Below are 11,638 nucleotides of genomic sequence, written 5' to 3' on the forward strand. Positions count from 1 at the left end.
AGGGTCGGGGGTAGGGTCTTGGGGGCAGGGTCCCATGGGGGGGGGCAGGCCAGACCCCTGCAGTGTGGCTGGGTCCCCAGGACTCACCCTGCCCCAGAGGGGACGGGGGGGGGGCGCCCAGCTGTGGGGTGTCTGGGGTGGAGCAGCGACCCCTGGTGGCCGGCAGGGAGGATGCGGCCCTGACCCCCAGGGAGCAGTAGGGTCCCTGCCTGCCCCACAGTGCCCAGATTCCCCCCACCCAACACACAGACCTCAGCTCTCTTTCACTATATCAGAGGGGTAAATACAAGGGAGGGAGAGGAATTATTTCAGCTGAGTACTAATGTGGACACGAGAACCAATGGATATAAACTGGCCGTGGGGAAGTTCAGGCTTGAAATCAGACGAAGGTTTCTGACCGTCAGAGGGGTGAAATATTGGAACGGCCTTCCGAGGGAAACGGTGGGGGCAACGGACCTGTCTGGTTTTAAGATTAAGTTAGATAAGTTTATGGAGGGAATGGTTTCATGGTAGAACATATTAGCTGAGGAATACCGAGCAATGGAAGGTAAATAGTATAATGGCAAACAGGGGTCAGGCTGGAGACTCTTGCCTACATGCTCGGGGTATTACTGATCGCCATATTTGGGGTCGGGAAGGAATTTTCCTCCAGGGTAGATTGGCTGGAGGTTTTTCGCCTTCCTCCGCAGCATGGGGCAGGGATCGCTAGCAGGAGAGTTCTCTGCCAATTGAAGTCACTAAAACACAGGATTTGGGGACTTCAACAGCTGAGTCCAGGGAAGGGGTAGGGACGGTTTTGTGGCCTGCAGCATGCAGGGGGTCAGACCAGATGATCATAATGGTCCCTTCTGACCTTAAAGTCTATGAGTCTATGAGCTCCCGGGGGGGCACACGTTGCAGGGCCCCCACAGAGCGGAGACAGGGCTGGGCCGGCAGTGGGGCTTGGCGGGGGGATCTGTCTAATCTAACTTCCTCCTCCCCATACACACTTCTTCCCTCCCACACCTCCACTGTGTCATCCCAATATACCCTCCCCCCACTCCATCCCCCCAAACAGCCCTATACACACCCCTCCCTCCCCCTTTCCCCATATACGCCGCTCCATCCTCCCTCCCCCATATACACCCCTCCATCCTCCTTCCCCCCCTCCATCCACCCCATACACACCCCTCCCCCTATACACACCCCTCCATTGCGTCATCCCCACATCCCCTCCCCCACACACCCCTCCATCCCCCCAAACAGCCCTACACCCCTCCCTCCCCCATACACCCCTCGCTCCCCCTTCCCCCATATACACCCCTCCATCCCCCTTCCCCCCCATCCACGCCATACACACCCCTCCATCCATCCCCCCAAACAGCCCTACACACCCCTCCATCCCCCTTCCCCCATATACGCCCCTCCATCCTCCCTCCTCCCTCCCCCCATATACACCCCTCCATCCTCCTTCCTCCCCTCCATCCACATCCCTCCCTCCCCCTATACACACCCCTCCATTGCATCATCCCCATATACCCTCCCCCCCACCCCTCCATCCCCCCAAACAGCCCTACACCCCTCCCTCCCCCATACACCCCTCGCTCCCCCTTCCCCCATATACACCCCTCCATCCCCCTTCCCCCCCATCCACGCCATACACACCCCTCCATCCATCCCCCCAAACAGCCCTACACACCCCTCCATCCCCCTGTCCCCCATGCACCCACCTGGCTCTCCCCGCACCTGGCATTTGCGGCGCTTCTGCCCCATTCCCCGCCCCGGGCTCCCCAGGCTGGAGACAGAGACACAAACAGCCCGCCGGGGGGGACGGGACCCAAGGCTCTCCAGGCTCAGACCCAGCTCCCAGGACTCCGCCCTGTCCCGGGGGCTCCCTGGGAACCTCCCCCCACGTGGGGCCCAGCCGGGGGGAGGGCTGCCAGGGGGACCCCCACCCCAGGGGGCTGCTTGGGCTTCCCGGGGGGGGGCAGTGACAGCGGGGCACCAGCCCAGTGACACCCCCCCAGACCCGGGGAGGGGCCCTGGGAGCCAGGGAAGAGGGGGGGGACTCACCTTGCACTGCCCATCGAGTCCCCGGGAGCCACCACAGCATCCGGAGCTTCCGGCCCCTCCAGGGGCATCATTGACGGGGGGGGAGGGTCAGCAGGGAGACCTCATGTGACCCAGCCACGACCCTGCCCCCCAGCTCTGCCCCCCCCAGCTCTGCCGGTGCCCCTCACTCCCGAACCGCAGCCCCTGCTAGCCCAGTCCTGCCCCCCCCAGCTCTGCCGGTGCCCCTCACTCCCGACCCGCAGCCCCTGCCAGCCCAGCCCTGCCCCCCCCAGCTCTGCCGGTGCCCCTCACTCCCGACCCGCAGCCCCTGCCAGCCCAGCCCTGCCCCCCCCCAGCTCTGCCGGTGCCCCTCACTCCCGACTTGCAGCCCCTGGCAGCCCAGCCCTGCCCCCCCCAGCTCTGCCGGTGCCCCTCACTCCCAACCCGCAGCCCCCGCTAGCCCAGCCCTGCCCCCCCCCAGCTCTGCCGGTGCCCCTCACTCCCAACCCGCAGCCCCTGCTAGCCCGGCCCTGCCCCCCCCAGCTCTGCCGGTGCCCCTCACTCCCGAACCACAGCCCCTGCCAGCCCAGCCCTGCCCCCCCAGCTCTGCCGGTGCCCCTCACTCCCGACCCGCAGCCCCTGCCAGCCCAGCCCTGCCCTCCAGCTCTGCCAGTGCCCCTCACTCCCGCCCTGGGCTCCCAGGGCCTGTGCGGAGCCAGAGGTGCCGTGAGGCGAATCCGGGGAGTGATGGGGACGGAGCAGGATGGAAATGTCTCTTTTACTTGGCAAAGTGCAAAATATACAAAAAGGAGCCGGGACCGGGGGTCGGGGGGGAGCAGGGACACAAACACACAACAGGGGAGGTTACAGCGTCCCCTGCCAGCCGTTCAGAGACACACATCGCACAGCGTCTCTCTCACACACACACACACACACACCCCAGCACCCCGCACAGCATCTCTCTCTCACACACACACACCAGCACCCTGGACAGCATCACACACACACACCCCAGCACCCGCATAGCGTCTCTCTCTCACACACACCCATGCACCCGCACAGCGTCACACACACACACACCAGCACCCGCACAGCGTCTCTCTCTCACACACACCCCAGCACCCGCACAGCATCTCTCTCTCACACACACACCAGCACCCCGCACAGCGTCACACACACACACACCAGCACCCGCACAGCGTCTCTCTCTCACACACACCCCAGCACCCGCACAGCATCTCTCTCTCACACACACACCAGCACCCCGCACAGCGTCACACACACACAACCCAGCACCCGCACAGCATCTCTCTCTCACACACACCCCAGCACCCGCACAGCCTCTCTCTCTCACACACACACCAGCACCCCGCACAGCGTCACACACACACAAGCCAGCACCCGCACAGCGTCGTGCACACACACAACTAGCTGCAACTGCCCCAGACATACACAGCCGCCTCCCTCCACCCCAAGACACACAAACGCCAGCGTCCCCCAGTGTCCCCTGCCCAGGGTTTCTCTCTGTTTCACACACAGACACACACGCACACCTAACCCTCCCAAGTCTCATCCTTCCCCACAGGACAGCCCCACACAGTGGCACAGACCAGGAGATGCACGCTAGGCCGTACACAAGGATAAAACACACACCCACGCTCCTGTCACACGCACACAGACTCACATCCTGGCGCGAACACTCAGTCACACCCACGGACTCCCTCGCACGCACGCCCACGGCCACGCCACACAACGTCCGTTCAATTCGGCGAGATCCGATGGTCCCGACAAACGGCAGCGTGAACAAGGGAGAGACGCCGACCCCTCAGTCTTTGGCACGCCTGTGCGCTCACACACACATATGACTGTGCGCACACGTAATACTACACACCCATGTAACACTGTCCACCATCCCTCCCTTCTCCAGAAGATGAGACCCCAACAGCCTGGCTCCGGGGGCGGGAACACTGAGAGCTGGGACGCAGGGCCCCAGAGTCCACGGCACAGCAAGCGGGGGGAGTCCATTGGTGTGTCCCCGTGAGCCAAGTGCGGGGGGACCCTTCAGGCCCCTCCGTGGGCGCCGTGGGACGAGGTGACTGTCTCGGCCTGGGCCCCCCGAGAGACCCCATTGTCCAGCGCCTGCAGCCCTGAGCCCTGGGGGTCCCCGGAGGCAGCCGGCCGCCCCCAGCAGCACCGGCCGCTGCAGGGCGGGCTCCAGGCGAAGCGCTCGGCTGCGCAGTAATAGACCAGCGGGTCCAGGCAGGCGTTGAGGCTGGTCAGGGCCATGGTGACGCGCCGGGCGGCGTAGGTGCCGCGGAGGAGCGGGCAGCCCTCCAGCGCCCCCAGGCGCCACAGGGTGTGCACCACCTGGGTGACATGGTAAGGGGCAAAGCAGAGCAGGAACACGACCAGCACGACCAGCACCGTGCGCAGCGCCTTGCGCCGGGCAGCCCGTGAGCCGGGCGCCATCCCCGGCGTCTCCAGCAGCCGGCGGGCGATGAGCGGGTAGCAGACGCCGATGAGCACCAGCGGCACCAGGAAGCCAACAGCAGCGGCGAAGAGGCTGACACCTGAGATCCGGCCCTTCCAGGAGTCGCTGGAGAAGTTCTCCAGGCAGGCCAGGCGCCCGTCGGGGAAGGGGCGGGTCAGGGGGCCCCGCAGCGTCAGGTACAGCACGGCCACGGCCAGCAGGGCCCAGACGGCCAGGCAGCTGGCCACGCGGTAGAGGGGCCGGCGCAGACGGAGCGAGCGCAGCGGGTGCACCACGGCCACGTAGCGCTCCAGGCAGATGCAGGTGAGGAAGAGAGAGCTGCCGTACAGGTTGGCGTAGAAGAGGGAGCCAGTGATCTTGCACATGGCCTCCCCGAACACCCAGTCGTTGCGCAGGGCGTGGTAGGCCACCCGGAAGGGCAGGGTCAGCACGAAGATCAGGTCGAGGGACGCCAGGTTCGCCAGGAAGATGTTGGCCGGGGCGGTGGCCGTCCGGGTGCGCAGGAAGTACCAGAGCACGGAGAGGTTCCCGGCCAGGCCAAGCACGAAGACCAGGCTGTAAACCACAGGGAACAGCACGTACTGGAAGTCGGCCTGTTCCCCGCAGCCCGTCTCGTTGGGGGGCAGCGCCGAGGCGTTCACGGCCAGGGTCCAGTGAGGCTGGGAGGGAGGGAGGGAGGGAAGTTAAAACCCACGCAGAGCTCGGCGGGTGCCCCTCACTCCCGACCCGCAGCCCCTGCTAGCCCAGCCCTGCCCCCCCAGCTCTGCCAGTGCCCCTCACTTCTGACCTGCAGCCTCTACTAGCCCAGCCCTGCCCCCGAGCTCTGCGAGTGCCCCTCACTCCCAACCCGCAGCCCCTGCCAGCCCAGCCCTGCCCCCCCCAGCTCTGCCAGTGCCTCTCACTCCCGACCCGCAGCCCCTGCTAGCCCAGCCCTGCCCCCCCCAGCTCTGCCAGTGCCCCTCACTCCCGACCCGCAGCCCCTGCTAGCCCAGCCCTGCCCCCTCCCCAGCGCTGCCGGTGCCCCTCACTCCCGACCCGCAGCCCCTGCCAGCCCAGCCCTGCCCCCCCCCCCAGCTCTGCGAGTGCCCCTCACTCCCGACCCGCGGCCCCTGCCAGCCCAGCCCTGCCCCCCCCCAGCTCTGCCAGTGCCCCTCACTCCCGACCCGCGGCCCCTGCCAGCCCAGCCCTGCCCCCCCCCCAGCTCTGCCGGTGCCCCTCACTCCCGACCCACAGCCCCTGCTAGCCCAGCTCTGCTGGTGCCCCTCACTCCCGACCCACAGCCCCTGCCAGCCCAGCCCTGCCCCCCCAGCTCTGCCGGTGCCCCTCACTCCCGACCCACAGCCCCTGCCAGCCCAGCCCTGCCCCCCCCAGCTCTGCCGGTGCCCCTCACTCCCGACCCGCAGCCCCTGCCAGCCCAGCCCTGCCCCCCCCAGCTCTGCCAGTGCCCCTCACTCCCGACCCGCAGCCCCTGCCAGCCCAGCTCTGCCCCCCCCAGCTCTGCCGGTGCCCCTCACTCCCGACCCGCAGCCCCTGCCAGCCCTGCCCTGCCCCCCCCAGCCCTGCCGGTGCCCCTCACTCCCGACCCGCAGCCCCTGCCAGCCCTGCCCTGCCCCCCCCAGCTCTGCCGGTGCCCCTCACTCCCGACCCGCAGCCCCTGCTAGATTGACACTACGGTTGGTTTTGTGCAGTTACAGCTGGGCTGGGGCCCAGGAATCTCCTTCGTTTGTCCCAGCGCAGGGTCCTGGGGGGGGGGGGGGGGGGCTGTGTCCCTGGGGGCCCGTTTAGTGCCTGTGACGAAGTGGGGGATTTTTTGTGTGGTTTTCCAATGGTTTGCATGCAGAGGGGGTGGGACTCAGTTTCCCTGGGTGTTACTGGTTTAACGAGGGAGGGGAGAGGGAATTTATTGGTACACAGGACCAGCGAGGGATCTTGGGCCCCCTGTTGATGGCCTGGAAGACGGGTGACCTGACGGAGACCCAACTCAGGAGTCCCAACCGGTTCTGGCCAGTGGGAGGCCAATGCCGAAGAACTGAGCTCCCCCCCCCCCCCCCCGCTGCCCCTGGATCCCAGAGCCCTGGGAAGAGCCCGGGCGGGACCCTGCCCAGGGGTTTCCCGGAGGAGCTGCGAGGGAGGATGTTAGGCATGCCCAGGGCGGCTCTCCCGCCGGGGGTGGGGCGTGGGGGGGCTGGCACCCAGGAGCAGTGTTGCAACACAAATGCTGCTTAACGGGATCTGCACCCTGCTGCGCCCACAGGCGGGGCTGCCCACTGCGCGGGGGAGCGGCCAGCGGGGACCGGGGTCAGAGCCAGGCTGCGACGGGATGGGCAGGAAGAAATTCAGGCGCCAGCTGGCAGAGAATTCCCTCTTCCTGCTCCAAACCCCCCCATCACCCAGCTGCCCACAGGACTCCTGGGTTCTCTCCCGGCTCTGGGAGGGGAGTGGGGGCTGGTGAGTCAGAGCAGGGGGGGCTGGGAGCCAGGACTCCTGGGTTCTCTCCCGGCGCTGGGAGGGGGGTGGGGGCTGGTGGGTCAGAGCAGGGGGGGCTGGGAGCCAGGACTCCTGGGTTCTCTCCCGGCTCTGGGAGGGGAGTGGGGGCTGGTGAGTCAGAGCAGGGGGGGCTGGGAGCCAGGACTCCTGGGTTCTCTCCCTGGCTCTGGGAGGGGAGGGGGGCTGGGGGGTTGGAGCAGGGGGGGCTGGGAGCCAGGACTCCTGGGTTCTCTCCCTGGCTCTGGGAGGGGAGTGAGGGCTGGGGGGTTAGACCGGGGGGGCTGGGAGCCAGGACTCCTGGGTTCTCTCCCCGGCTCTGGGAGGGGAGGGGAGCTGGGGGGTTGGAGCAGGGTGGGGGCTGGGAGTCAGGACTCCTGGGTTCTCTCCCCGTCTCTGGGAGGGGAGTGGGGGCTGGGGGGTTAGACCCGGGGGGCTGGGAGCCAGGACTCCTGGGTTCTCTCCCCGGCTCTGGGAGGGGAGTGGGGGCTGGTGGGTTAGAGCAGGGGGGCTGGGAGCCAGGAGGGGAGTGGGGTCTCCTGGGATAACTCTGGATGTTGTCATTCTCCATACAACACTCACACATCCTGTTTTGAACCCTGCTCAGCCCCAATACCCAGTGGCAGGTAGTTCCACTGGCTGAGGGGTGAAATGAGCTGTCCTAGGGTCAGAGATTCCCCAGCCTGCTTGAGCCCCGGGACAGAACACCCCGGGGGGTCAGGACGCAGGGGATGGGGGGAGAACCTGCCCTCAGGGGCCCTCTCCATCCCCCACTGCATCCCACAACCCCTTGTTCCCGTAGCAGGATGGGGGGACCCCAACCCCCTTCTCCACCATGGTGCCTCCCTCTGCCCTGTCTCCCCCAAACTCCCCACGCAGCCTCTCAGCACCTGGGTGGGGCCCCACTGCAGGAGCAGGTTCCCCATGGGTGGGACCTGCCCTCAACCCTTCCCCCCAACTGTAGACCAGCCCCAGGCATCCCTCCCTTCTCCCAGCTGTCCTAGACCCAGGGACCCCCTGCCCCAACCCAGCCCTTCCCCACCTGTCCCAGCCAGACCCCGCCGACCCCCTTGTGGCTCTGACTCACCCCGTCCATGGGAACGAGGATCCTGCAGCTTCTCTGGGGAGAGTCCAGGCACAGACGGACTGGGCTGGGCTGTTCCATCTGCCCCATCTCCCCCAGCAAGGGAGGAGGCTCGGGGGGGAGAGGGGGAAGTGAGAACACCCTAATCCCACCCCCTAGCCAGGGAGGAGGTTCCCGGGGGGGGGGGGCGGAGAACACCCTAACCCTGAGCAGACGATTTGCCGTGGCGGGGTGGGGGCTGATCCCCAATAAGACCAGCCCTAGGGGGCTGCCGGGGGTCCCAGCAAGTCGTCGCTCGTGGCTCCCTGTGTCCGGGGTGAGGCTGCTGGCCCCATGGCCGAGAGGCACCAGGACTGTCCCTGGGCATCTAGTGACCCTGCTGTTCCTGGAGTGGGCGGCTCCTCTCTCTTTGGGGTGAAAGCCCCCCCGACAGGCCGGGCGTTACACCGTACATACGGCCCAGCCGCTGTCTGCCACCTGCAGGGTGTTATCTGGTCCCTATGCACAGGCACTGTCACCCCCTGCCACACACACACACACACCCCACCTACTGCTCATTCACGTACACACACGAGACACAGACACAAATGCACACTGATGCACTGCACACACACTGACAGCCGTGTAAACAGACACCCTCATACCATTAAAAACACACACACTAACCCAAACACACAAAGGTACACACACACACACACACACCCTGCAGATCAACACAGTCACACCCTTTGTTCCTGCATACCCTCACTCATACACACACAATACGCCTTCATTCACACCCACACGCTGCGGGCCTTACACACTTGCACCGACACCCTGCACGCCTCTGCTCACTCCCACGCATGCCCCCCCACTCAGCCTGACACATCCAACCTGCGTTTGGCTGACTTTTTCACCCCCTCCCCCAATTTGGCACAAATTATTTTTGGCTGATTTGCCCGCAGGCCGGGGCGGGGAGCGGGAAACCCCATCCTGTCTCCACCGGGGGGGGGGGGGGGGGGAGGCTGAGGGGGAGGCTGACGGGAAACAGCCCCAGGGCTGGGAAATTCCCATTATTAAGTAACCGGATTCTTTGCAAAATGCTTCCGAGATGAGCTTCCTGCAGCTGTGGGTGTGACGTTGTGGTGGGGGTGTGAATGTGGTCTGTGATTGTGGTGGGGTTGTCCACATGAGATGTGAGGGGGGTGGTGTGTGAACATGATGTGAGACTCTAGGTGGCCGGGTGGTATGCGGAAGGGGGTGTGCCTGGGGGTGGCACTGTACGTGAGGAGTGGGCATTGGGTGTGAATATGGTGTGCAGCTGTGATGGTGGCATGCATGATTGTGATGTGTTGTGTGTGACAGGGTGTGGCGTGTGCACGATTGTGGTGTGTGGCACGTGTGGGCAAGTGTGTGCGTGACTGTGGGGGGCTGTATATGGGCTGTGTGTGACTGAGCCTCTGACCATAGGCGCCGACTCCGTGGGTGCTCCGGGGCTGGAGCACCCACGGGGAAACATTGGTGGGTGCTGAGCGCCCACCGGCAGCCCCCCACCCCACCCCCACGGCCCAGCTCACCTCCGCCTCCTCCCCTGAGCGTGCCGTGTGCCCGCTTTTCCCCCCTGGCTCCCAGCTGTTTCACGCGGCAAGTGCTAGGAGGGAGGAGGGGGAACACGGCGCTCGGGGGAAGAGGTGGGGCTGGGGAGGGGATTTGGGGAAGGGAGGGGGCGGAGTTGGGGCAGGGACTTTGGGGAAGGGGTTGGAATGGGGGTGGGGCAGGGAAAGGGTGGAGTCGGGGTGGGGCCAGGGGCGGGGGGGACACAAGCACCCGCCGGCGATGGGGAAAGTTGGCACCTATGCCTATGACGGTGGGCTGTGTGTGTTTGTGATGGGGGTGTGCATATGTGACGGTGGGGTGTGCGGTGGGTGGGTATGTCTGTACCTGTGGGTGTGACAGGGTGTGTGTCTGTGCAGGTGTGTCTGTGATGGTGAAGTATGTGTGTACACGAGTATCTGTGACAGTGAAGTGTCTGTCATAGGTGTGTGTGCACAAAGGTGGGTGTGCACACGGGTGTCTGTGAGAGGGTATGTGTGTGAAGGTGTGTGTGAGAGAGACGGGGGGTGTCCACATGAATGGTTGTGTCTGGGGCAGTGTGCGTTAGTTGGTGTGTCTGCGATGCGGAGTGTCAGTGTGTGCGGGTGTGTCTGTGACGGGGTGTGTGCGCATGTGGGTGTGCCTGTGATGGTGGGCTGTGTGTGTGCGTGCGGGTCTGTTTGTGATGGAGTGTGCACCCATGTGTGGGTACGTGTGTGACAGGGTATGCCTGTGTGTGGGTGTGATGGGGTGTGTGCCCGTATGGGGGGGTGTTTGTGACGGGGGAGGTGTCTGTGCGTGCTGGGGTGTGTGCAACAGGGCAAGGGGGTGCCTGTGTGTGGCTGTGATGGGGTGCGTGGTGTCACCTACTCCATACGAGGCCAGGCAGGACTTTGGGGAACCTCCTCTCCCTCGGAGCGGACTGTCTCCAGGGCAAGGAGCTCACACGGCTTCACCTCCTGGGTCTGACCTCGGAGCATTCGGCATATGCCCCCTCCGGGCGCCCCCACAGTGAGTCCGCCCAGGCGGGGTCCTGGGGCAGCCAGAGGGTCCTGCACTCCCCACTTCGCAGTCAGACGTGACTCTCAGCCAGCCGGGAGAACAGAAGATTTATTAGTCAACAGGATCACAGCATAGGACAGAACTCATTAGCACAGAAATCAGTGACTTTCAGCCAAGTCCATTTGGGGGGACCCCAGGCCAAATGCCCTGGACTCCCCCTCTTCCAGCCCCCCCACGCAGACTGCCAGCTTCCAGCCACCCCACCTCCGACACCCCCTCATGCCCCTCCTCCTTCTCTGTGTCTCACTTCCCCGGCCAAACCTGGCACCTGGTCGCACCCCCCTCCTGGGTCTCAGGTTACACAGGTGCCAACAGCTGGGCAGCCTCACCTGCCCCACGGCCTCAGCAAAATCACCCCCCAATTCCCATCCCCGAAGTATTGGGGCAGCACACAGGGAAACTCACATGCAACATAACAAGATGAATAAAACACGACTTTGTCACACGTGGCTGTGTGGGTGTGACGAGGTGTTGGTGTAGGTGTGCCGGGGTGCAGATCTGACGGTGTGACATGGGGGGGTGTCGAGGTGTCTGTGTGAGTGTGACAGGGTGCCTGTGTGAGTGTGATGGGGTGTTAGTGTAGGTGTGACGGGATGTGGGTATGACGGTATGATGTGGGGGGGGTGTCTCTGTGGTTGTGATAGTGTGTCTGTGTGGGTGTGATGCGATGTTGGTGTGGGTGTGACGGGGTGCAGGTGTGACTTGGGGTGTGTGTGATGGGGTGTGGGTGTGATGGGGTGGGTGTCTGAGTGTGGGTGTGACAGGGTGTCTGTGTGGGTGTGACGGGCTGCGGGTCTGATGATGTGACGTGGGGTGGGTGTGTCTGTGACGTGGGGTGTGACGGGGTGTCGGTGTGGGTGTGACGGGGGTGCGGGTCTGACGGGATGACATGGGGTGTGTGTGTCTGTGACGTG

General features: G+C 65.1%; 1 protein-coding gene across 1 annotated transcript; it reads right to left on the minus strand.

The window, feature by feature from the left end:
- Positions 1-2,790: 2,790 nt before the first annotated feature.
- On the minus strand, positions 2,791-9,512 carry LOC101947743 (lysophosphatidic acid receptor 6-like). The gene is made up of 2 exons (XM_005313679.3): positions 8,094-9,512; positions 2,791-5,181 (listed from the first exon to the last, which is right to left on the minus strand). Exons 1-2 carry the CDS (start codon positions 8,178-8,180, stop codon positions 4,093-4,095), a joined length of 1,176 nt encoding a protein of 391 aa, XP_005313736.3. The 5' UTR covers positions 8,181-9,512; the 3' UTR covers positions 2,791-4,092.
- Positions 9,513-11,638: the final 2,126 nt, after the last annotated feature.

Source organism: Chrysemys picta, chromosome 16 (genome assembly GCF_011386835.1).
Source record: "Chrysemys picta bellii isolate R12L10 chromosome 16, ASM1138683v2, whole genome shotgun sequence".
Classification (NCBI taxonomy): Eukaryota; Metazoa; Chordata; order Testudines; family Emydidae; genus Chrysemys; species Chrysemys picta.